The 26753-nt window shown below is 45.2% G+C and overlaps 1 protein-coding gene across 2 annotated transcripts in view; it reads right to left on the reverse strand.

Annotated features, from left to right (window-relative positions):
- Positions 1-26753, reverse strand: part of ACSS2 (acyl-CoA synthetase short chain family member 2) — a 948517-nt gene that overhangs the window by 203791 nt on the left and 717973 nt on the right. For both annotated transcript variants that reach the window (XM_069652109.1, XM_069652108.1), the window contains 2 exons: positions 14694-14826; positions 4888-4944 (listed from right to left, as the gene is read on the reverse strand). In XM_069652109.1, coding sequence (XP_069508210.1) covers positions 4888-4944; positions 14694-14826 — 190 coding nt within the window. The remainder of the gene's footprint in view (positions 1-4887; positions 4945-14693; positions 14827-26753) is intronic.

Below are 26753 nucleotides of genomic sequence, written 5' to 3' on the forward strand. Positions count from 1 at the left end.
CCCATGTCTAAACCCTCTCACCGCAGCAGCCGATCTGTTCTGTCTGTAGCCAACTCTACATAGGCGTGATCAGAGATCACAGCATTGCCTATAGAAAGGGATGCAGTGATTTTAGTGAATTAAAAATAACTAATAACATTTTTATCTAAACATTTTTGCAGTGACCCCAAAACTAGAGCCTCCATCCCTTTTGCTCCCAAAGCTGGGAGTGACCAAGGAGATACGGGAACTGGATCCAAGTACTCGAGCTGGAGGTTTCGGGGAGAGAGTGTCATTGAGGTAGGTGTGTACCTCTTCATAGATGCACTTCTTTGCTTTAATTGCCAGCCAGTGGATCTCCCGCCTGATGGCCGAGATATGGTCAGAACGCTTTAGCACAAGTGCAGCTCACAGTGCTTTATTCTGCAGTAACTGAAGTTTGGCTAGGTTAAAGGCTGAGGTGCGGCTGAGGTGCCCATGAGAAGGACGTTACAACAATCCAATTTGGAGAGGATGAGAGTGCGAGCGTGAGGCAGTTGTTGGGAGCCAAGAATTGTCTGCTTAGAGATATGAGCTGTGAAGTGTAAGCTGTGGCGGAGGACAGAGCACTCTCATCCTCTCCATCTGTGATGTGTTTCTTCATGGTTAGTTCCGCTTTTAGATACTCCACTCGTAGTTTAATCCCAAAATATCTTCCTTCTGAGTCCTCATCCACCCCGTCTACAGCATACCTCAAATCTTTGTTGAGTAAGATGGCTACACCCCTAGACTAACTTGCACATGTACTTGCGAATGCTTCCATGTAAGCACTGGTCAGTATAAACATAACATAGCAGATGTATTTGTAAAGGGCACATTCAACCCCGAAAGGACATCTTGGCGCTAATAACAAATGTTTATTGTTAACTAACTTAATGGTACTCATTTTATCGACCTCAGAAGGATGAAGGGCTAAGTGGACCTGCCGGGATTCAAACCTGTCACCATGAGGTCATACACAGGCTCCCGTAGTGGATGCATTAGTCCACCGAGTCACAAACCTGGCTAAATGTAATCTAGTATGTAATCTTCATGTTCAAACTGCAGATGTGTCTCTTGTAACAAGAAAATGTCCAGCTCCATCTTATTTAAGAAGGTATTTGTCTCCTTTTAACAGGGTTATTTACACCTTTGACATGTCAACAAACATTTTAAGCTGTCAGAAATTCAGCTTGGAACAGTGAAAATATCCTTTGCCTCCAAGCCAAACTTTGCCACAATCTTGTGAAATATAAAAAGCGGGTAAACGGCACACAATCAAAAATCCACCTACGCTACATACACAAATCCACAGCACATAGGACGAGAAACCAGAAACCAGCCTGTAAACAATAGTAATAAATAAATAAGTTAAAAGGGGGGAACTCATGCACACAGACACAAACTGGAACATAGTGTAAGAAGGGAAGTGAACAACCAGCCGCTACCCACATCTTAAAATAAAATATGGACACAAAAATGCATGCTAAACAGCAAAAATGCACACAAAACTACAAGCATGAAGTAAAGGAACCTGAAAACAGCATAGAACCCCTCTCTTTAGCTCTAAACCTAAGTATAAACCGTAACCCAACAAGGGTGGCTGTGAGGACCTCTGCATTCCGAGCATACATGCAACATTAAAATCAGGAAGAGAGTGAACTAAACCTTGGAGTAAGCACAAATACAGAAGACCTGCAGTGCAAAGGAAAGTGGGAAGTAGCAGAAAACAACATAGTATAGGAGAGGAATCTAAAGGCCATGAGCTAAAGGCCATGAACAGAGGCATAAGTTAGCAAAGGTGGTAAACAAAAACAGTCAACAAAAAGAGCGTGTGACACAAGATTGCAGAACACTCACGTGCAGGCTAAAACGGAAACAGTCATGAAAAGCACTGAGGCCACAAGGCACGGTATATACTAAAGAAACATGCTGAAAAAGTACGAAATGTTACGTCTATCGTCTTGAAGATCCATGGCGTCAGGGGAACAATCGCACTAGAACCTCCAGCATAGAAGTCTCGACAGGGGCCCCTCCCCTCCCCAACAATACTATCAATAATTGGCCCTCGATGAACAAGCACTTTTAGCATGCTCAAACTGCAAGTCTGTCAAAAAGTAGGAAGCTTTTAGATCATCTGTAAGGAATGCGTGGAGCCATCCACCACAACCTTAAATACTACAGGATATACCATATAGTAATTGAGGCACTTTTCTCTAGCCAGATGCTTGGAATCAAAAAACAATTTCCTCTGAGCACTAACTTCTCTGCTGTAGTCATTAAACAGCATGATTTTGCAACTGTCACCCCACTTTAGTTCAGCAAGATCCCTGGCAATCAACAGCATTTCTTTCACAGGGAAACTCAAAACTTTACCAGGAAGGCACAGGGCGTTGACCAACAGCAGGCTTTGGGGCTAGCAAATGGTGAGCCCTTTCAATCTCCAACAACTTCTCTGGTGGCAAATCCAGCAGTTTTGGCGAAATATTTTGCAAGAAGTCTGCTTGGCGACCATTCTCAATACCCTCTGGAAAGCCAGTAATCCTGTTATTGGACTGCGGCGAGTAGTTTACCTGATCAGAGATCCTTTTATGGGCAGTAGCCAACATTATGGACAAGTGTGAGACTTTATCCTCCAGGGCTTTAAGCTGGTCTTCAGAGCCAGAGACCCTAGTTTCCAGGGCATCAGTCTGCTTTTTCAACTTTGCCTGATCCTCTTTCATTTCCAAAACTATCTGCTTGATTTTCCCAATGGAGAGCACAATCCACTATCTCAGTCAAATAATCCTTAGCTGATTGACCATCCGCGGAGACAGCCAATCCATCTTCTCTGACCTTCTTTGATGGCTGGGCTCCACCTTCCAAAACCTCAGCAAGTTCATTGTCCCCCAACCTGGATCTTTTTGAAGAAGGAGGTTTGACATGTTGATTAGATTTGCCATTGTAAATATATATATGAGGATCTTCTGGGCAGGAGCTTGGTCCACAAGCAGCCATCTCTCCAACCGCCAGTTCTAGAAATGGACTCCTTTTGAAGGTTTGTATTTCATTGAAGAAATAGGCAACATTAAACAAAATAATCTCTGGTAGATTGTGACACTTAAGTGACCAGAACATCCTGTAGTGCACTTATTTTATGAAATAGCTTAATATTATTGGCTTGGGATGTGGTTCTTGAACACCTCCCCCATTCCAAAGATCCAAAGCCCATTCACGAAACATAACACTCTGCATTCTGTAATATGCATGAAACCTAGACAGAACTCGAAAGTACCGTGTGTGTTTATGCAGTTTGCTAGGCCTCTTTTTTATCTTAATTTGGGAGATCAACCGGAGTCAAGTACATTTATCATAAGGATGCACATCCAGCAACTCCCCTCCAGCTGCTCCGAGTATAAGAGAATGTATAATCTTATAAATTGATGATCTTGTTTTTTTACATGTCCTTTTTTATTTGTGTTTAATGACATGCAGCCAGTTCATTATGGTCTGAAGCCTAAATGCAGTAAGCTTGTTTTTAATTAACTTAATTCATGTTTGTATTTTATTTTGTGTGTTGTTTTAGAGATAAAACTTTTCACATTAAACAAAATAAGCATACACAAATTCACATATAAAAAATACAATCTAAAAATAACAAAATTCATACATTATAGGTATAAAAATCATTTGTGTAACGTAATCAAATCGTCCAAAAACTTAGTTATGCTATGACCCACCATTAAGTCACTTCATAAAAACTCTCGGCGGGCGCTTCAAATGTGCAATTGCCTCACAAAAGAGAACAAGACGTTTTAGTGATTCAATAGAGTGTTTATTTACACAATCTACAAATTCCGAGGCTCTTTGGCAAAGCCATTCTTGGTCCCGTACATTCCAGGGTCCGCAATTGCTTTAGTTCAAATCTTAGCTAAGTAGCTTGGCATTTAGCACCTGGAAAAAGTGTCATATCTAGACCATTGGTAAATAGACTGATATAGTCGGGTGTAAAATAATGACAATTACTGTGAGCAAGGTATTATAAATTGATCTCCAGGCACTGATTGAAACGAGTTAAATCTAGCCCTGTTTGCTTTCTATGTGAAAACCAGCTTCACAAACTAGCACTGTGGCCTCTAATTGCCAATAACATCCTAAATCATTTTAAGGCTGTGATAACAATATCACACTGAATAATAATAATAATTTAGCATTTATATAGAGCTACGAACCCTCTGAGCGCTGCTTGTTATTACCCAAAGTGTGTGGTGCTCATTTATCGACCTCAGAAGGATGAAAGGCTGAGTTTGGCCCTACCAGGATTCAAACCTGCGTCAGCAGGCTCTGCACAGATGTCAAAGTGAGCGCTCTACTCGTTGTGCTATCGGACCAGCTATTGAAAGAAGTCAATTGAAAATTTATCTGGGCCGGGAGCTTTACATTGTTTAAGGTCTTTCGTAGCCTTATATATTTCACGAACATGTAGCAGGGCATTTAATCTTTGGAAATTAGTATTAACATATGAGGCATGATGAATGTGGCTGAGAAAGTCTGAAGCATGAGTGCTGTTAGGTACTACTTCTCATGAATATAGCTCTTGATAGAATTTGGAAAGGGATTAAGTCTATTAGCTACGATTTTAGCGAAGATTTTACAATCAGTATTAATCAGAGATATGGGTCTATAGTTTTTGGCCAGTCCAGGATCTTTATTGGGTTTAGGGAGCACAATTAGCATTGCCAAAGGACCCTAAGGCTTCACCATTAGAGATGAAAGAAGAATAAAGATCATTAAGCTTGGGTACCAATACATTTTGGTACCCAAGCTTAATGATCTTTAAAATATGTTGGAAATTCCCTCTCAAAATGTACATCGTGGATACAAAAGCAAGAAGACTGCACAGACACTCACCGCAGATCCAGGTTTCAGAGGCGTGGCTGCTGGAAGAGGTGTTAGCACTTGACCTCCCTAAAAAAATGTAACCGCACAATGAAGAATTAATGCACATTTCTTAAAAATAGAAGCAAATAGTTTGTGTTTGGCCTGAAAGGACAAAGTATTGAACCAGAACAATCCGTTTTCTATGTACACCCACACATTATTAACACAAGGGTACAATTATTGCATACTTCTGCATATATGGGGCGTCTTTTTGACTTGCACCATATAAAATGTTTTAAGAGTTCTATGTATATAGAATTTTACATTTTACCTTCAACGGTTACAATTGAATGACTAGGTTCATGATTCACATGAAGTTACTGCATTTCAATGCCTAATGCTGACTAAGACAGAAATCATATATCTCCCAGCTCCTGATGTCTGAGCGCCCTTCTCTTTGTTCCTCTATGCTTTCCCTCTGGCCTCTTCACCTCCAACCCCAAAGACTTCGAAACTTGGGGTCTTCTTTGCCGACAAACTAAAGTCTATTCCTTAACTCCACTCTTATGACTGCCACATGCTGAATATATGCAAGATCTTGCTTTTACTCCCCTCTGCTAAAACTTTGGTTTGTACTTGTCTTTAGCTGCCTTGAATACTGCCTAAGCCGGCTCATAGGTCATCCTCTCCAACTCTCCGCCCGCCCACTACAACAAAATACTACAATTGTGCAACTCTAAGTCTCCACAAACTCCCTTGGCCACCTTTGCCCACTTCATTCATGTGGAATGGGTCACCATGCCCCACTGATCCCTCGCCGTATTCCCCCTTGGTGCCTTCAAATTCATTCATGGGCTGAAACGATTTGGCCCAATTTGAATAGTAATTCCAAGAGCTTCCCATGCTACTCTAAAAATAGACCCCATTTGAAAAATCGGTATTTAAAAAGGCACACTATGAATTAAGGGAATTTAAATGTGACAAGCTAATGAGTGTGGTACAGCGTGGGCTACATACCTAAATAGCAGATTGAAACTTAATGATTGTATTAGCAAATAGGGATTTAGCTGTAGGCAAGTCTTGAATTTCGCTTTGGCGGCTGCTGTGCTTAGGAAAAAAAGGCTGAATTTCTTTCAGAGCCAACCGAACCTAAACTTGTTAAAACTACGACACAGCTTGTCTGGTGTGGTAAGAAATAAATACGGATATATAGAGCATTAGTACCAACAGGTTCTTAGGTTCAGCTGAAGACAAGAAATAGATGAGAAGCTGACTTGGGTGGGCCAGATGAAAACAAGGTCTTGTCAGTGATATGCAAACACGCTAAGGAGGTCTCTAGGAATTGTGAAGAGCCAGGTGCACAAGATGTCCCAGTTCAATGAAAAGATATACTCCAACAAAAAGTTCCAAATGTTGACAGTTTATTTATTTCATTTATTGGTTATTTGTAATGCGCATATACACAATGTATCAAGGTGCAAAAGGGAAGGGGGCAACAGAAAGTACAAACATGGAAGCGATCATACTAGGCCTTGTGACATTCAGATAGTGCAAGTGCAGTAACGTGAAGTGCAGAGGGGAGGTAAGGTGGGGAAGTGCATGAGCAGGGCAGAAGGGCCAGTGGGGGCCAGGGAAGCAGAGAGAGCAGGGCAAAAAGGGAGCACAAGCTAAGTGCGAGGTAAGGGGCTGGAATGGCTCCAGGGGTGCAGGCCACCCAGACAAGTGCAGGATGAGAGGGTGGGGGTGGGGGTGGGTGAGGCACGACCAAGTACACAGGACGACTGGACAATGGGGGGCTGGTGCCTTGTAATACTGTTGAAGTTACCAGGCCGCCAATCTAGGGCAGAGGGGAATACTAGCAGGGCAGGGGGAGGGGGAAGGAGGAAGAGAAGAGGAAGGTCTTAAGGAGCTTCCGGAACTTAAGGAGATCCGGCTCAAGTCAGAGAGAAGCAGGGTGGCCATTCCAGAGGGAGGAACCCACGGAGGAGAGAGATCTACCCCCCTCCCCATTCTCTGCTTGGAAAAGCATCTGATCTGAAGCATGTTAGAGTTAGAAGACAGAAGAGCTCTGGCAGGGAGGTATTTCGGGAGAGCAAGTTGGATGTAGCGGGGTCCCCTGCCCCAAAAAGCCTTGCGGATAATGCAGAGGGTCTTGAAATTGATCCTCGCAGCAACCAGGAGCCAGTGGAGAGATTTAAGGGATGGAGCAATGCAGTCCCTGGGTATAACATCACTTTAATTATAATTCTCTTTACCCGGTGTATTCTTCTACCAGGACTTTCAAAACAGTACTTTAATACAGGTTTGTTTTATCCATGACACAATGCCAGCCCTTGGCGTATCTTGGTTTGAATCTATTTCTGTTTTATCAATGTGGTGTTCTCCCCTCCCTCATGCTCACTTGCTTTCACTCGATTTGCTTTTTGGTATGGGTTTAATAACCCATTCGTTATTTGCTCATTCGTGGTATAGCCTTCATACGTTTTAGCCTCTGCACAATCCATGGTATAGCTTTCATAGGTTTTAGCCTCTTCACATATTTTGCTTTGTTTGGGAATATCTGTCTTACAACAGCGCACACTTTCCAGCAACCCGGTAATGCCTTTTGTTTCCCCGGGTTTACAGAGTGCTCTTTGTGTATCCTGCGCTTCTTGGCTTCTTTCCACATCAGTGTTTGAACTCTGCGTGCGACTGGACATCTGCAGTGCCTCTGCTGTGCTGGTTCTTGTCTGCTTCCTCACTTGAGCAGCGCGTCCTGTGCTCTCTAGTTCCTTCTCCAGCAGGGTAGATTCTCGTGGTGTCTTCTTCCCTAGTGTTCCAGCTGGTATTCGTGCAGGTAACCGACTGCTCAGTGGCTGCAGCTCTCTCAATTGCTTCTTTGGTCGTCTGGTCGGTGTGCAGTCTACCCACCGTTTTGCCATTGCCGACTCAGAACACTGTTCCCGTTGCCTCTTGCATTGTGCCGTTTGCCTTCAAGCTCTCTCTGCTGCCGCTTGGCTGCACTCGGATGCGGTTTCCCTCAGCATTCACGTCTAAGCTATTCAGTTTGCATTTTGCGCAGGATGCCATGTCGTCCAGTCTCTGCAGCTCTACAGATTCACTCTGTCTTTTAGCTGCTGCAACAGCAGTTTTTAAGTTTACAAGCTGATTGGGGAGTTTCCAAAGTCTAGATTGGCCTCTGAACTTGCCAGTCTCTGTGACCCTTATTACTCGATCTCTGATCAGGTCATCCCGTAGGTGATGTTGAGGAAATTGATACAGAATCCTTTGGGGAGTGATGATCACTGCTCATTGCTTCTTCCTAATGCCATTGACTGATATATTGTTCTTTGTGTCCTGTTGGGGAGTGTTTAAAGTAGGTCTGGTACAGGGTTGAGGGAGAATGTCAAAATCTGCTATTAAGGCCAGGGAAATGGCGGGGACTTCCCTCAAGGGAAATGGGGGATATGCATCCTCCCTTACAGAGATCATATCTCTCCCCCAATGGTTGTCTCTCCACAGGTGGTCCTCCCTCATACAGTTGCCCCTAAGGCCAGGATCAGCTTGCGGCTGCCGTCTCCTGGCCACACAGGGAGAGACTACCTCAGAGGAAGAAGTGATGATAGCATCAGGTTCATTACAGAATGCTTGGTTCATGTTAATATGTCATAAATGTCTACATAGGGCTTATAGAGCTGCAGGTCTTTGAGATTGGGTGTGCATGCAGTTTCTATGTGAGTGCAGTGAGGTGAAGTCCATGTGAAATGAGATTATAAGTTATATGACATGTTATTGAATGGATCTTCGTACCCTCACAGCTTTGGGATGGGTGCCAAAAAAAGATGGGGAAGAGTAACCACTTGTCCTTTCTATCGGTCAAAAGGATGAACATTATGCACTGCCTGACTATTATGCATTGATGCCAACTCGTACTGTTATACAATGTTCTAACCTTTGGTTTTCCGTTATAAAGCCTATTTGACATGAGCATGCACTATAGATTTGCTATTCTATTGGATTTGACAAAGGGTTTAGTCAATAGCTTGAGCTATGCAGCAAGCCAATGGCTTAAAATAGAATGTAAAGAAAACAAAGATAGTGGTTTTCGGCACTAATAAAAGGAAGTACAACTGGTCTACAAATGTTAATATTAACGAATCATATTGCTATTTAGGGGTCTTGCTTTCCAGTAAGTGTTCATGGTCTGCTAATTTAGAGCTATTAGAAAACCGCCTACGGACAAGCCTGGGTGGCTTAAAAGGAGTTTATCATGAATAAGGTGGCTTCTGCTTTGATAAATGCATCCAAGTGTTGAAGCAAAGGTCAATTATTCTGTTTTGCATGGCAGCGAAATTTGGGGCAGTATGAGCTGTATGGTCCTGGATCGCATTACACATATCCCTTCGAGGAAGAGCTGTTGGGTGTGACTCATAGCACCCAGGGTCTTTTTCTTGCCTTTGACACTGGGGTTTCAAATATTGGTGTTCGGCCTGAACCTAGGTTTCATCCATATTTTCACAAATTATACCCAAGCCCTTCAGGGACGCCGGAAATCATGAATCTAGTGGAAGAGCTAGCACAAGCCACCACCTATTTCATATGCCCTTGGTACAAGGAAAGCTCCCTTTGGCATAGAAAATGGGGAATAGATTTGATGACCTGAGGGGGGGTTTGATGACTGAACAGCTGAAAATAAAAGAAAGAAAGATAGAAGTTGATCTTGTTATAAATAGCATGAAAAATGTTCGTTCACTGGGACACCTAATGGTGCCACATCGTGCTCACTATGAGAATTCCTCAGTGAGCACTATTCGCTCACTGGTTCATAGATGCATCCTGGTTATGGTGAGATTGAACATTTTACCATTAAGGGCTGGGATGATGTGGCAATTTAATACTAAGCTTTGCACTTGTGGTAGTGAGGCTGTAGAGGATTTATCGCATGTTTTATTTATCTGCACAAGACTTTTAGATTTGAGACGGGAATGTTTGAGAAGTTATTTTTTGGTAATATTAGGTCCATTCTTGATGCAATGAATTTTGTCTTGTCTTGTGTTGATGTATGCTTTGTTAATGATTTATGCGAGTATGTTACCGCCTCTTTTATGCTTATGCGAAGAAAATGTTCACCTAATTTTATGAATTTCGACCACAATAGTTTGTATTGTATAGTTTAACAATTGTTTTTAAGCATGTTTTAAGAGTCTATTTTGCATTGCATTTTATTCTCTCTGTAAATGAAGTGAAACCGAAAATAAAGTATTTATCGATTTGACTTTTTCCAGTAAAGTGAAGCCTTCAGCTTAACTCCACTGCAATTCTGCCCATTGTTATAGGGAAACTGACTAGTGCTACAGGCTGTCAGTAGAGGGAAACTATATTTCCCTTTTCTATTTACATGTCTATTTTTTGGGCGGGCAACTTTTTATCATTGCACAATGCATCTCACAATGTATTACAGTGGTGTTTCCTTTGGATGACCCTAAACTACACTCAAAGGGATTTTTGTTGGATACTTTAGATGTGCCTAAAGACAAGCTGGTGGCAGCAGTTGCATTTTTACTATTTTTGCAATACTTTTAGTTAGCCTAGCCATGTTTAGCTACTAACTGTGGCTAGTGTCACAAAATGGCCGTGTCACAAGTGTTTTGCTTGTTGTTTTGGCCTTTTTGTCTTGTGGCCTTCTTCCTGCCCTGTCAGGACAGGAAAATACTTTTATGGTCATGCACTTGCCCAGGAAAGGCTTGGTTTTCGCAGGCTAGTGAAAGGCTATGTGTGTGTGTGTTCCCAGGATGTGAGCTCGGACTGTGTAGTCCCAATCCACAAACTGGTTTCCGTATGCATAGAGAGAATGTATGTGTTTCACCATCAGTCGACCTGATTGGACCACTGCTAGGGTGTCTGAGGGGAAGATCTTCCATTGGGTGGGCTGAGTTTCTGTCTCACCTGAGTTTCTGGATAAGAAGAGGAGTCCGGCAGCCATGCCCCAGAGATCCTCGAGAAATCCTGCCAGGAGCCAAGTGTCTGCCCAGCTATGAAGACATTGGAAGAACTGTAGACCTGTACTAGAAAAGCCTGGGGACCGACTTTTGCTGATGTGCCGGAGGAGCCCTGTCTGGCTGATGATCTTTAGAAGGCCTTCAGTGGTACTTCAACCTGTAGAGTGTTGGGAACAACCATTCTCAACATCTGCTCGGTTCGCGGCCATCTGGAGTCTTCGGAAGCGTTCCTGGAACCATCCTGTGGACTGACCAACATCAGTTTGAGCTACTGCAGTAGAGGCATTGTTGCCTAGTGTTTCGTCTCAGCACTTTGGGGACCACCCAGCTTGTTCTACAAGAGTCCCACCTGCAATATTTTGTCATTCCAGTTTCAACGGGATCCGAGATAGGAGGCTGACTGACTACAAGAGCTGTGACACTTTGTGCCGCTGCGCATGGGTGACAATCGTCGAAACCGGCTTCCCTGCATCTGGTCCGCTGCCTAGGGGAGTGCTGCATCGGTGTGAGTTGCATTCATCGACAGGAACAGGTTGCACCAGCTTCTGTATAAAACCGGGACATCTCTTGCACCCACGACTCCTTGGCTATGGTAATTAGAACCAACAGAGGGAAAACTGACCTCTGACGACCTGCAAAGTCTGAATAGAAACCCGAGTATGGGGGTGAAGTACAGCAATATTTACCTGCCCCCCTATCTCCACCTGTAATTGTTTTGAACACTTAAAAGTTTTACATGTGCTTGGCCTTAGCAAAACATGTTGCCGAAAGATGGGGACAGTTTTATTTACTACAATAAATGATTACCTGCCTTTTGGAACCATTCTCCCATCCACAAGACCCTCCTCCTAACTTTTTTCCCAGCTCCAAAAACCTCTGGAACGTTTGTGAACGTTTAGGATACAAGGCTCACAGTCAACTTAGGGTTGGACTTCTGAAGTTAGGGTTGTATTCTTGTGGACTGCCAGTGCAATTTCTAATCAGTGCCTTTCCTATTAGTATTGTGGGGTGGGTGGGATTGCTACTTTATTGCACTGGCTAAAGGGGTTGTATATATGTACTTTAATATGAATGTTGTGTAATAGTATTACTTGCTTATAGTCATTTTCATTGTGTTTACTTGGCCTTAAATATATATTTTATTTTTATAACTAGCCGTCTAAGTGTGCATGGATCAGTTATTTACACAAAGTGGCTGAGCATTGTTGACATACCTTAAGGCAAACATTTTCATTTTCAACAACAAAAAAAGATTTTTCCCAAAGCATTGTCTTGACGAAGCCCAGAGAGGCACAGCGAACCTTTGTGGTTTTGCTAGCGTCAATACCCATGATGGTAAATGTATGATTTTAATAGTTTTGTGAGAAATAAACATTTAATTTTTCATCAAGTGCATTCTGACCGCTATTTACTTGGATAAAAAACAAACGTGTATCTTTGAATAATGCAGAAAAGAAAATGTACAAATAACTAATTTTTTTTTGCACATGCATGATTATCCTGCTTTTGGGACAGTTTTAAAAATATTAAACAAGATGGTAACTGCTGGGAGCATAGTTAGCTTGCTATCACACCCGTGGCAAATAAAATACAATGTGGTTTACTGGAATATCCACAGTCAACATTTGACAACACCCAACATCAACCACAAACAGGAAACATATAAACAAGGAGGTGCAATAAAGTTAGTTTTTCTGATATGAATCTCTGAAAGAAAAGACTCAACCCCTGGTGGGAATCAAAATAAATACCATTTCCTATTGCAACCAGGATCCTCCTGAAATGTTCATACCTACCATAAAAGTATGACTGAAGATCTGGTAACCCAGAAAGTATGGCCCAAATAGTATTTGCTTCTTCAGTCGTACAGCAACACTTATCATTTGCGTGTCCCTTGGAATACCCTAGGCTTCTTGCTTGCCATGTAACATATGGTAATGAATGGTAGGAAGTGGGGTTACAGTGCCCATCATCTAAGTCTATGTCTCATTCTCATATAATACCTCCAGGAATACGATTGTTATTTGTATAGCAATGTGCTACTCCACCCCAACTATTAGGGCAAAGCTTCCAACTAATTCTCTAAAACACAAAGGTGCTTATTATGACCAACTCAGTAAATAAACCCTAGAGGACCACTTGTAATTGCACTAACATGACAGCAGTCCCTTCTGTGCTTTTTTGGGGGGTTATTCAGTAGAATGCGAACACAGAGGTTGAGGACCACCAGGTTCAGTGTTTGCTTACATCCAGTACCAACATGTATCATAAATGCGCGTGCCATGCCCTTACTTTGCACAAGCTATTTACATGAATTTCTGTTCAAGATGCCCGCTTCTTGCAGGTTCAATAAGTAGACAGATTCCACAGGATTCTTCAGCATCTCTAACCGCATCAAAATTGCAGGTGGTCTAAGAGCCTCTTGTATTTGTGAGGCAGAGTGGATGGGGGTGGTAGGATCGGAAATTATGAACTTTGCGCGCACCACTCCACCTTAAAAATGCTATAAAATCAGAGAGCACAAAAAATGTACCGCTCTTTTTACGCACTGTTATACAGTCTGCACAGCGGAACATTTTATTTATTTATTCGACATTTGTATGGCGCCTATACACAAGTGTTTCAAGCCACCACAAGACAAAAAAAGAGGGGTTGGGGGGTGGGGGGCAGGGGAGAAAACAACAATGGTCCTACTAGGCCTTGTGACATCCGGACCATGCAAGTGCAGTGACAATAAGTGCAGGGGGACGGGGCAGGACAGGGCAGAAGGGCTAGGCTAATGGAATGGAGTAGGGGAGAAGTGCAGGAGGGATGGGGCCCAGGGGGCAGGCAAGTGCTGAAGGGGAGCCCAGGAGGTCAAGTGCTATGGCAAACAGGGGTAAGGGTCAGCTGGTGGGAAGGGCACAAGAATCAGGCTAGTCGGGGAAGGGTGCTTGAGGGCAAGTGCTGTTTACGAGATACTGGGGAGGACTGGTTGAGGAGGGACTGGCCCCAGTAAGGCACATAAGTGACAGGCACCAGTCGCGACGGCAGGGGGATATTGGCAATGGAGAGGGAAGGAGGAGGAGAAAAGGAAAGTCTTGAGAAGTTTAAGGAACTTAAGGAGACCCGGCTCAAGTCTGAGGGGGGCAGGAAGGCTATTCCAGAAAGAGGGAGGCTCCTGACGAAGAAAGAGCTCTACCCACCACTCTCTGCTTGGGGAAACGTCTAATCTGCAGAGAGTTGGAGCTAGAGGACCAAAGGACTCTAGCATGGAGGTATTTCGGGAGAGAAAGTTGGATGTAGCGGGTCCCAGGCCCCAGAACATGAGCCCATGTATATTTAAATTTGCTTCCCATTACAAGGTGATTATGCCAGCAGCAGAACGCCGGCAGTAAAATTTGGCATTTTCCATTTACTGCCATAGAGGGATGTAGGACAAAAGGATTTAGATTGTTGGGGGAGGAGGCTGGGCAGGAATGCACACAAGGTTGGCGGTACATCCATAGGGAAAAATAATTAGCATTGCTGCCTGATGCATAATGATTTAGATACACAAGCCAGTGTGCCGCTATGATATAGTGTGGTCTCCCGAACGGAGCCCAACATCTGGTCAATGCATTTGGGTAACTTTAATCACTTTAGCATTCGCTATGAATTGCTGAAGACGTAGTGGTCCATGCTCTTGCAAGACCCCCACCCCCTAATTAAGTGGGAATACACTGCATCGGAAATTCCTGCCAAGACTAAGTGGCTGAAACATAACTAAATGCAACGTGTAACGATGTAATCTATTTTGTTCACTTGGATAACCCCCATCCCACCCTTGCTTTCCCAAAGAAGGCACTAGCTAATTAAAACCTAGAACAAAAAACTCACAGTTTCTGTCTGCCAGAAGGTATCAACAATGGGGCATCTTTTTTCTCCCACAACATTGTAGTACCACAGCCAGGCTTCTGGGTTGATGGGTTCGCCAACTGTTCCCAAGATCTTAAGGGATTTCCTGCATGATCTACAAAAAAGAAACACAAATACTGATCTTTTATGCTACTGCAAAATCAAACGGCGCAAACCAGCCATCTGTAAAGTTTACTTAAAATATCATTGCGTAAAGTGGCTTATTTTAGTAAATGTAGTCGAACAGATTTGCAATTGTCAAACTGTGTGAGACCAAATATTATGTTTGCAAAATCGTAATGTTCTAACGGAGGAGACATTCTATGAAAGGATCTGCAAATACGATACATTGTCAAGGAAACTATCAACGGTTATTTTAAGTTTAAGGCATCAGACAGCATAGTAGATTGAAAACATTGTCTGGTCTGTCGGATTTGAACCTAAGCCACACCGTGAATCCCCCTATTGAAAGGCCTTTTTCATCTGAGGTTATGGCCATTAGTAACTGCATTCAGCATGTTTACCTTCATCCAAGAACCTATTACTGTTTTTTATGCTTTTTGGTGGTGTTTTCTATGGCCACAATCAATGCTACAGTGAAAAAAAGAGATTGGGTGCTGGAATCAGGGCATCTGGTTGGCCTGGCAACACTGGCATGAATTCACTGGCTCATTGATGGCTGTTTCTGCATACTTGGACCTATGCGTGAAGAAGAAAGAACTGCCTGCAGTGTTTGGGAAACATGGCATGGTGGTGCTCTGCCGGGAGGAGTCCAGGTGGAAGCCTGGCAACAATCCGTGCTGGGCTGTGCCATCATGAACAAGTGTGCTTTGCTTCAGGAGATTACGCTTGGGCCCAACACGATTCCTCTTGCATTTTTTGAAAGAAGTGAAGGGACTGAAGAAGCTCTGGAAGCATTTAGGGAAACCAGACAACATCCTCTTTTTAAATGTTAAAGCTAAAGCCTGGCTTCAAACAGCCCAAGCTGAGCACATTAGTATGCATGCCATGTGGTTTGCAGACATTCTTCTGTTAGGGTGAGAGCTATTACAAATGAAATGGGCAGAGAGCCTTGTGCGCATTACATCCTCAGAAGGATGTTATGCTTCAATCACTATCGCAGCAGCAGGAAAAAAAATCATAATAGGCAGTTATTAGACCACTCTACTAATGGCACTTCATTCTCTGATGGAGTATCGCAGTTTAATAAGAGAACTCTAATTTCTCTGATGCGCGTTCATGTGATTTCTTACTAAGAGATCGGTTGGCCATCAGGAGAACTGTAGAATTTCTGCCATGACAAGAGATTGATAACATGGAAAAGAAAGGGTGCCGCACCACTAATAAAATACAGAAGCCGAAAGAAAAGGGTTATTGCAGACACCATTGCGCTCAATCAACAATTTTTAATGACACTATTTAAGAATGCGGGTAATCAACTATCGAGCTTCATTCAGATAAGGACAACTTTCTTGTTTTCTTTGTTTATTATGGATAACAAATTCCGTGAAACAGCCCACACGTGTTTAGACCATACAAGGTCCTCTTCAGGGCCAATAGAGATATAATAGAACTCCAATTCTCTGTAACTCCAATTCTCTCTGATAAACTTGTGAATCCGGCAGAAAATTCCCAAAACTCCAACGTTTCATAAGTAATCCCTCCACTAATGTCAGTGTCTATAAATGTGTAAATGTGTTGGGTTAACATGCTGGCATTCCTCCCATTTGGGAGTTGGGTTTAAGAAGCCCAGCACATTCACAAACACTGAAATGTGAGCAGTGATTACTTATGAAACATTGGAGCTTTTTGGATTTTCCCACCAAACCAGCTCACCCATAAAATCACACTTACCTTACAATTTCCAAACATACCTCATTATTGGTTCAAGTGGTCAAGATGGTGCTAATTCCGCTGGATGGAATCCCTGTTATCGCCATGGCATAAGGCGTAATTATGAGGCCACGTCTGTGTGCACAATCTTCAGCGGTAACAGTAATTCTGTTCAGCGGAATCAGTGCTAAAAAATCAATAGTGATCTGTAAATCCCACACTTCAGGGCAATTAGCATTACTGCTGTAAAAGTGTAGGCATGACCAAACATTAGTACCCGGCACGCTCTGTCCACGGGAAATACTACACGTGGATTGGCTCTTTTCTGAGCCATACCACATGGTATTCCCATGGACTTACGAACATGCCAGCGTTTGTTCCCGGCGGGGGGCATGGCAGCCGCTTAGCCAATGAGGAGGCTCGAAACGGGGCAATCCCCGCTCTGAGCCTCCCGAAGGCTGGAGGCTGCCTTCGTCCCCCACTGGGGACTCAGGTACGTTTCCCCCCCTCCCCTGCAAACTATCCCCTCCCCGCCCTCCCAAACCCACTTACCTTCTTTTTTCTATTCCTCAGGAGTGAACGCTCCCAATGGCCGCCATGGAAAGGGAAAACGGACTACTTTTTCCCTTTCCCGGCGGCCATTTTATTTGACTTTTTTTTCCCCCGGTTTCAAAACGCGGGGCATTACCTGGGGCGGTATTGGCCCGCCGACTCGGGTCTTATTGCCACAGTAATTCTGCTGGGGGAATAAGCAGTGAGCAGAAAAAGCGTCATTCAGGGAACAGGAAGCACAGCGATGGCCATCTTTGAAAGCTCATTCCGTTTAAAAACACAAACTTCCTGTTGCATTGAACCCTACAGGTAATGCCAAGCATGTCAGGAGGCAAAGGCGCCCAAAATGTGGGTCAGAAATCAAAATGTGTGCCTCATTATATGCCACTTCCAGTGCTGTCTGTGAGCTCTGCACAGGTGTCATCAGCCACAGGCTCTGGGGATAGCGGGAATACCTGCAAAGGCAATGGGGATAGGTGTTGGTTGCGGAACAATCAGCAAGTGTACTAAGAAGTCATGGCACGATGGATCTGTGTGATAACTACGAAAAATAATATGCCGAACACAAAAATTTAGATTTTCTTTCCACACGTCACTGCAATTACATGTGGGGGGAGACACCCTCGCATTCCTGCCCATACTGCCTTTATATCTTTTACTACCTCAACTCCTCCACCCCCCCAAAACCTATAATTGAGTGATTTGTGCACTTGGAAATTTTGCATTTTTGAGTTCGGCATTTTTCGCTGTGAAATTATGGGCCGATTCCTTACATTTCAGCTAATCTATGAATGGCAACATTCAGGGACACAGAGACCAATGTGGAAACATCAATTATGACAAGCCTAATGGTATGAGGAGTGAAATGCTCATTCTCACTAGGGGAATCCCCCATTTATATAATCAGTGTATCTTTGGTACTGGGCACTCATGCATATGCTCCCATATGCTTTATGATATGATAAGATAGGTTATTTGTCTTAGTAACTTACCTGTAACTGTATTTCTCCAGCATTGGTATCTTTCATAGATTCAGATGCTTGAATATTCCCCGTCGTCAGACTGGGAATCCTGGGTGATTTAAATAAAATTAAAAAATGTTTTTTAAAATATATCCATTATTTCCATAGAAATATGAGTGCAAATAGCCCATCATGGCCTATGAGCCATCCACTTGTGCAGCGCCTTCAACTCACTTTGGTCCTTTATGGCCACAACCAATGAGGTGGCAGGTCTTAAGCTCCGCCCCAGACAACCGTCTTCAGATTTTGAACCGTAGAGACTACAGTATGATGGATGGTGTAGGAGCAGCCTCTAGGGGAGGTGGGTGGGAGCATGTGAATCTATGAAAGATACCAATGCTGGAGAAGAACAAGTTACTTCTTACCTTGTAACGTTCTTTCGACGGGATGTTCCTCCGACGTATTCCTCATCTTAGATATATCTCCTTCCAGCTCTGCTGGCCTCGGAAAAAATTTTTTTTCTCTAGAGGGCGCTGCGCGTCGACGTCCTCCGAGTCGATGTCCTTCGACAGCCGCCGTATCGACGTCGACGTCATCCTGTCTATAAAGGCTGCGCGCAGCGTCCGTTGCTCAGTTCCGTTTTGTAGCCCACAATAATACTTTCTGGACTAACCAATCACCCTGAAGGAGCGTAAGCTGCAACAACAAGGGAAGTAGAACTGCGGGGATGGATGGGAGGGTCGATGAGGAATACGTCGGAGGAACATTCCGTCGAAAGAACGTTACAAGGTAAGAAGTAACTTGTTCTTCGAAGGGATTGTGTCCTCCGACGTATTCCTCATCTTAGATAGGCTCCCATAGCAGTATTCTACTATCGGAGGAGGGAGTACTGACTTCACGCTGTCTTCTATTGATGAATAGAATGCAGTACAGCCCTTCCAAACCTAGTCTCTTGACTGGAGGAGGAATCCAGATTGTAAAAACGTGTAAAGGTATGGACAGACGACCATGTAGCGGCCGCACATATGTCTTTAACCGGCACGCCTCTTTTGAGGGCCGATGAAGCTGCAATACCTCTGGTCGAGAGAGCCCTAAGGTTTTGAGGGGGCTCCTTCCCTGCCAGTTTATAACATTCCAGAATGGCTAGAATGATCCATCTGGAAATGGTCTGCTTAGTTATTGGTAACCCCAGCTTGTGACCTGTGTAACTTACAAACAGCTGGTCTGCCTGTCTTATCCTGGCTAGTCTACGAATGTAAAAACTTAAAGCCCTCCTAGGGTCTAGCCTGTGTAACCTCTCTTCCTCTTTCCCCGGGTGAGGAGGAGGATAGAAAGATGGTAGGGCAATCTTCTGAGTGATATGGAATTCAGAAACCACCTTTGGGAGGAAATTAGGCTTCACTTGCAGGACAACTTTGTCTTTGTGAAATATAGTATGAGGGGGTTTACAAGAAAGAGCTTGTAATTCACTCACCCTTCTAGCAGATGTAAGTGCTATTAATAAAACAGTTTTAAGGGTAAGGAATCTTAACGAACAAGAATGGAGAGGTTCGAAAGGTGTACCCATCAGGAAAGTTAGTACTAAGTTTAAATCCCATAGGGGAACTTGGAATGGTCTTGGGGGATAAACATTGGTTAACCCCTTTAGAAACTGTATTACCAAGGGTAATTTGAAATAGGATGGTTCTTCCGCAGTACGCTTAAAGATGGATAGCGCTGCGAGATGGCCCTTAATGGTGCCAACTTGAAGGCCTGAATTTGCCAAATATAGTAGGAAGGACAAAACCATTGGTGTACCACATGAAAAAGGGTCGATATTCTGTTCTCTACACCAGCTGCCAAATCTGTTCCAACGGCAGCGGTATAAAGACTTTGTTGCTGGCCTCCTTGCCGAAAGCAACACCTCCATAACATCATCAGGGAGGTCCCAATCCTTGTACCTCAGCCTTTCAGAAGCCAAGCGTGAAGGTTGAGGGTTTTGATGTCTGGATGGAGAACCTGACCTCCCTTCTGTGAGAGTAGGTTCTCTCTGAGTGGAAGTCGAATTGGAGGGCAGATGGACAAGTCTAGAAGGTCCGGGTACCACGTTCTCCTGGCCCAATCCGGGGCAATTAGGATCATGGTTTGCCGGAATCTTCTCAACCTCCTGATCATTTGAGGAATGACAGGGACCGGTGGGAACGCGTACAGAAGCGGAAACTCCCAGTCCACTATGAACGCGTCTCCCAGAGCTCCTCTCGGGGGAAATTCCCTTGAGCAGAACAGGTCGCACTTCCTGTTGACGTGGTGGCGAACAGATCTACCTGAGGGGTTCCCCAAAGGGCGAAGATCTCTTGAAGGACTTCCTGAGCTAGCTCCCACTCGTGGGAGACTGTGTTCTGCCTGCTCAGAGCGTCCGCTGTCAAGTTCTTCTCTCCGGCTAGGTGAACTGCCGATAGAGAGATTCCTTCTTGGATTGCTCAAAACCAGAGCTGCATCGCCTCTCTGCACAGGGGTAGTGATCCTACACCTCCTCTTTTGTTGAGGTAATGCATGGCCACCGTGTTGTCCGTCATTATCAGGACGTTCTTCCCTTGTACAGCTGGCAGAAACGCCTTCAGCGCAAGTCTGATGGCTCTCAGCTCTAACAGGTTGATGTGTAGTCTGGACTCCGATGGAGACCAACGACCGCTGATGGTCAAGTCGTTGGCGTGGGCTCCCCACCCCGTGAGTGAGGCATCCGTGACTACTGTTATCTCCGGCCAGGGTTGCCAGAACTGTTCTCCTTTCAGAATGTTCTCCTGACAGGCCCACCACTGAAGGTCTCGAGCCACCCTGCCGGGAACCTGAAGAAGATCTGTCATTCTCCCTGAGAATTGTGACCACTGAGTCCTCAGTGCCCACTGGAGGGATCTCATTCTCAGGCGAGCCTCTGGCACTAGGAAAATGCAGGATGCCATGAGGCCTAGCAACCTCAAAAAGTCGAAGGCTGGGAGACGTTGGGCATGCTGGAACTTGGTAACCATCTGTAGAATATCTTGAGCCCTCACCTCTGGTGGCGAGGCTTTTCCCAGGGAAGTATCCAGGATCGCTCCTATGAACTGGAGTCTCTGCGATGGTATCATTTGTGACTTCTTTAAATTGAGGGAGAAGCCCAGTCTGTGAAGGAAGTGGCACACGTGATTTAGCTGGATCTGAGCTTGTTCCGGAGAAACAGCCCTGATCAACCAATCGTCCAGGTAGGGGTAGACGTGAAACCCTTGCCTCCTTAGACTTGCAGCCACTACCGACATTAACTTGGTGAAGACCCTCGGGGCGGAGGTCAGCCCAAATGGCAGCACTCGAAATTGATAGTGAGAGTTGCCAATTGCGAACCTCAGGTATTTCCTGTGTTTGAGATGGATAGGCACATGGAAATAAGCGTCCTGAAGGTCCAGAGATACCAACCAGTCCTGGAACTGAAGGGCCTGGAGGATCTGAGAAAGAGTGACCATCTTGAATTTGTCTTTTCTGAGGAATTTGTTCAATTCTCGCAAGTCCAAGATGGGTCTCATTGCTCCGTCTTTCTTTGGAATGAGAAAGTAAGGGGAGTACCAGCCCTTGTTCCTCTCCGCTACAGGTACCGGTTCTATGGCACCTTTCTCTAGCAGGTCCCAAATTTCCTGCAAGAGGAGCGGATCTGGAGCTTTCTGAGAGCTGATCCCCGGTGGATGACTCTGAGGTATACGTAGGAAAGGCAGGCAGTAACCTTGGGCAACTGTTTCCAATGCCCAAGCATCTGACGTGATAGCCTGCCATACCGTCAGATGTTGAGTCAACCTGCCTCCTACAGGTGTCCTGTGAGGGAAGTCCTCAGAGTGGTTTTGGGGCGGCTGATGCAGATGCCGATGGTAAAGAGGCACCTGCTGTTGCTGCGGCTTTTGAATATCTACCCCGTCCACCTCGGGTAGATCTTCTTTGACCCCTTTGAGCCGGTCGTCCTCTACCTCTTCCGAATGCGGAGTAGAAGCGAAAGGACTTGCCCCTCGCAGAGGTTCCTGTGGGACGAAAAGGAGTCTGACGGATTGCAGCTCCTAGGGATTTTGCTGCTGCTTTTGAAGTTTGCAGTTTCTCTAAACTGTCATCCGCCTTTTTCCCGAACAAAGAAGAGCCATCGAATGGCATGTTCAAGAGCCTGGCTTGCACATCTGGGGAAAAACCCGACTTTCTCAACCAAGCGAATCTCCTGGTTGATGTACTTGCCGCCATTGCTCTGCTGATACTGTCAGCCGAATCAATGCCCGTCTGGAGGGATTCGCACATAGCGTCTTTACCGTCCTGTATAATATTCAGGAACGCATCCCTTTCTTCTCCCTCCGGGATGCAGTCAGCCGCTGTAGAAGCACACTCCCAAAGTGTATGGCTGAACCTAGCAAGGATGCAAGTAGCATTAACAGATTTTAACGCCATGCTACATGCTGAAAAGACTTTCTTTGCCATAGCATCATATTTTTTATCGTCCCTGTCCTGTGGGACGGTAGGATAAGCCGTCTTGACATCAGTAGAGGATGCTGCCTGTACCACCAGACTTTCTGGGGATGGGTGTTTAGACAAAAACTCTGGGTCTGTAGAAGATACCCTGTACTTTGTAGACAGTTTTTTATTTACTGCTGGTACTACATCTGGGGTTTCCCAGTTTGTCATGATCTTTCTCTGAAGAGCTTTATGAAAAGGCACCACAGGATCCTCCTGTGGGCCTTTGTCAAGAATATCCGTGAGGTCATCTTGTTGGAAAGATTGTGAAGGTGCAGACCACCCCATGAACTCTGTAATCCTGGCCATTAAGGCTCTGTAGGGGGTTTCAGCATGCTCCCCCGGGTCTGGCTTAGCAAACTCCACCTCAGGGGAAGTGTCTAACCCACTTGCCTCATGTAAAGAATCATGAAGATCCTTTAATCTGCGCTCTTCAGAGGAAAATTCCTCTCTAACTGGGGTTACAGGTCCCTGTAACTCTTCCTGTTCAGACAAATCACCCTCTTCTAAAATTGAGGATATAGTTCTCAATTGTTCTGAACTCATAAAGGGAGTAAATCCCATTTCCAAGGCAGAGGGTGCCGAACTTGTCATTATTGGCCTCGAAAACGTCGATGTCGTCGACGCCGACGTCGAAGGCTTCGAGCGTGGCGTCGAAAACAGAGGCGGAGGCCTCGAAGACCTCGACAGAATTGGAATTCTACTCGACAATATCGAAGCCATCGACGTCGAGGGCCTGGGGATAGTCACTGGATGTGTGGTAACTGTGACTTTTCTTGGCGTCGACGCCGGTGTCGAATCTGGCGTCGAGTCGACAGACCCGTGTGTCGAAGGTCCCTTCGACAACGGCGTCGAAGACATCGACCTCGACGGAACCCTCGTCGACGGCGTCGACGGAACCTTCGAGGAAGGTTTGGAGGTCATAGTCCTGCTCGAGGGTTCGAGACGCGCTCGAGAGGTGTCATGATCTCTGCTTCCAAAAGGTCAGGGTTTTCCCAACTCCCTTGGAAGCAGATCCATAACCCAGGTTCCGAGTGCCAACCAGTCCCAATTGGGACCTTTTGGACCCAGTCCTGGCGCCAGTGGCACCAGGCTCATAAATATGCCCAGTCCCAGCGCTGGAAGCGCCGGGCTCATAATGCTTGGGTGGACTTACCTTCAGCAGACCATGCTGCTTACTTGCCTGCCAGTTGAGCCTCTGACCCTCTTCTGTTTGGAACTACTTTTCCTGTTGGGTGGGGCTGGAGCCACTCCCTAGATTCAGAACACTGGAACTCTTCTGGAAGGCAGGAACTCTTTTCTTACCAGGAACTCTTTTCTTACTTCGGCGTGGCTGTGGAAGGAGACACCTAAGCACTACAGGAGGCTATTTAAACCACACCCGGTGGATGAATCTTGCTTTGCGTTATTCTGCAACCTCTGCAGCAGAACGCTCATCGTGTCTTCTGCATCCGGTCCTGGGCCTATCGAAAAAGGCTTACCATCCTGAATCCAGTCTTCAGCAACACCTATAAAGACAAGAAAGAACAGGTTAACATTCCGGCATCTGAAAGGCAAAGGCTTACCATTCTGAATCCAGTCTTCAGCAACACCTATAAAGACAAGAAAGAACAGGTTAGCATTCCGGCATCTGAAAGACAAAAGTTTACCAACTCTTCGGCGCTGCATCCCGCATCTGAAAGACAAAACAAGGTGCGTTTAAAGACATTGGGGAACTTTAATACTCACGTGCCATTACTCCTTTCCACATCTAATCCTGTGGGTATTCCGGCACCCTGCAGCCGCTCCGAACTCGTACCTGCAAAATAAAAAGACAGTTAGAGCGCATAGTGAAGCAGGCAACAAGCGCTTACTTACGTGCTTCCAGGCGCTTCTATTCATCACACGGGCTCCATCTTCAACTCACTTCAGCCCGTCATCCGCCATCGCCGGAACCCTGCAAAACAAGAGACATCATTACTAAAGACTTTAAAGACATTTGAATGACTCGAAACTTACCGTTCGTGCAGTAAACGACGGACAGCAGTCCTCTGAAGTCAAGAGGCCTGCGCTACCTATCCAGTGAAGAAACTGGTTACAGCACCCTGCCCCGAGGCAGATGGAGAGCTCGGCATTCACTTACCTAAGGTGAGAGCGTTAACCTTTGGGGGTCTACAGGAGAGGAGAAGAGGAAAGAGATAGGGACACCCCAATAACCCCAGTTCATTAACCCCATATTTTCTATCTGCAGACATCTTACTCTACACGTCAGGCATACAGTGCACAGAGGTCCAGCCCAAAGAGCCAACCGGGTGCTACACATCACCTTTGAAGATACGGTAGTCGCCCAGTCAAGACCGGCGCCTCTGCGAGAATCAGGTGAGCGTTACAAGAGGTTTCTTTCGCCGGGTACTGCGACTCGCGGCGTTTTTGACCTTCGGGTCTTTCGACCAGAGCATCGCTCTCGGCAGTCTTCGAGGAGGTCGAGGCCGCTTTCTCGAAGACGCTCATCATATTTTTTCGGAATTCCTCCCATTCAGCCCGGGAACTATGTTTCGTGGGGCAAGGGATTCTTTTTGGCGAAACAGAGGAAGACGGAGAAGGGGATCTTCGACGTCTCTTCTTCGAGTGCTTCGATCTCGAGGAGTGATGAGACCCACTCCGAGACCTGGAGCGTGAATGGTGACGAGGAGACGAATGTCTCGACTTCGTCGATGAAGAAGAAGCTTTAAAAGTCTTACCTTTCTCCAGCTTCCCCCTACGCTCCTTCAGGGCCTTAGCTGTCATGGACATACAGTCCTCGCACTCCGAACAATGGTGTTCAGCTCCCAAACACCACAGACAAATTCTGTGAGGATCGGTCAACGACATCTTTTTCCCACAATCTCGACATTTCTTGAAGCCGGATCGAGGAGTTGTCGGTTCCGACGAGGAAGCCATCGAGTACGGATTGAATAACTCGAGGTAAATAGGATTAATCTGACTAAGAACTGAGCAACGGTATTCCGAGGCACTGAGTAAGCGCGGAAAAACGGAACTGAGCAACGGACGCTGCGCGTGGCCTTTATAGGCAGGATGACGTCGACACGGCGGCTGTCGAAGGACATCGACTCGGAGGACGTCGACGTGCAGCGCCCTCTAGAGAAAAAAAAAATTTCCGAGGCCAGCAGAGCTGGAAGGAGATATATCTAAGATGAGGAATACGTCGGCGGACACAATCCCTTTGAAATACAGTTACAGGTAAGTAACTAAGACTTCTCCAGCATTGGATCTTTCATAGATTTAAATGCTTGAATAGAATACCAAGCAGTTAAAACATGCCCACATCATAAATACATAAATATGCAGAAAAAACTTCAGCAAGCCTTTGCCATACAGCCACACCAAGTTTACATATCCAGGGAAAAGTGGGAGGAAGGATGATCCTACCTTATGCAAAGAGATGGTGGAGCACTGCCTGGCACACTGCAGATTCTTTGTTGGTATCTTCTGTCAGGCAATAGTGCTTGGCGAACGTGTGCAGAGTGCTCCAGGTAGCGGCTCTGCAAATGTCCTTCAAAGCTACCCCTGCGTGAAACGCCACTGAAGCTGCTCTCCCTCTGGTGGAGTGCGCCGAAGGAGGTCTGATGAGGGGGTCGCCTTTGGATTGATGATAGTGGGTGATACATTGAGAGACCCAACGTGCCAAACTTTGTTTAGAAATATGTTGACCTTTAGTGCATCCAGAGAAAGCAATGAACAATCTGTTGGAGGAGCGAAACTCCTTAGTTCTTTGTAGATAAATCTTTAGGACTCTTGCCACATCTAACGAGTGTAGAGATCTTTCTGCATCAGATGTGTGATTCTGGAAGAAAGTAGGGAGGACAATGCACTCTGTGAGAGTCATCTCCGACAAAACTTTGGGAAGAAATTTTAGATGTGTTCTCAGAATGACTCTGTCTTTGTGGAACAAAGTGAAAAGAGGTTCTGATGATAAAGCTTGTAACTCACTGATCCTCCTGGCAGACGTGATGGCTATCAAGAAAGCTGTTTTCCACAATAAGAATTTCATGTCGCATCTTAACAGCTGGTAGAGTGAGCAATGATTATTTATATGGGTGCATTGTATATGCCTATATGGCCGATAGATGAACCTTGATAGAGGATATAGATAATCCTGCTTTGGCCAAGTGCAGTAAGTAGGGTAGCACTTGCTCGACTGATGCTGTGAGAGGGTTCACCGATG

This window comes from Ambystoma mexicanum, chromosome 3p (assembly GCF_040938575.1).
Source record: "Ambystoma mexicanum isolate Mex_15411 chromosome 3p, UKY_AmexF1_1, whole genome shotgun sequence".
Lineage (NCBI taxonomy): Eukaryota > Metazoa > Chordata > Amphibia > Caudata > Ambystomatidae > Ambystoma > Ambystoma mexicanum.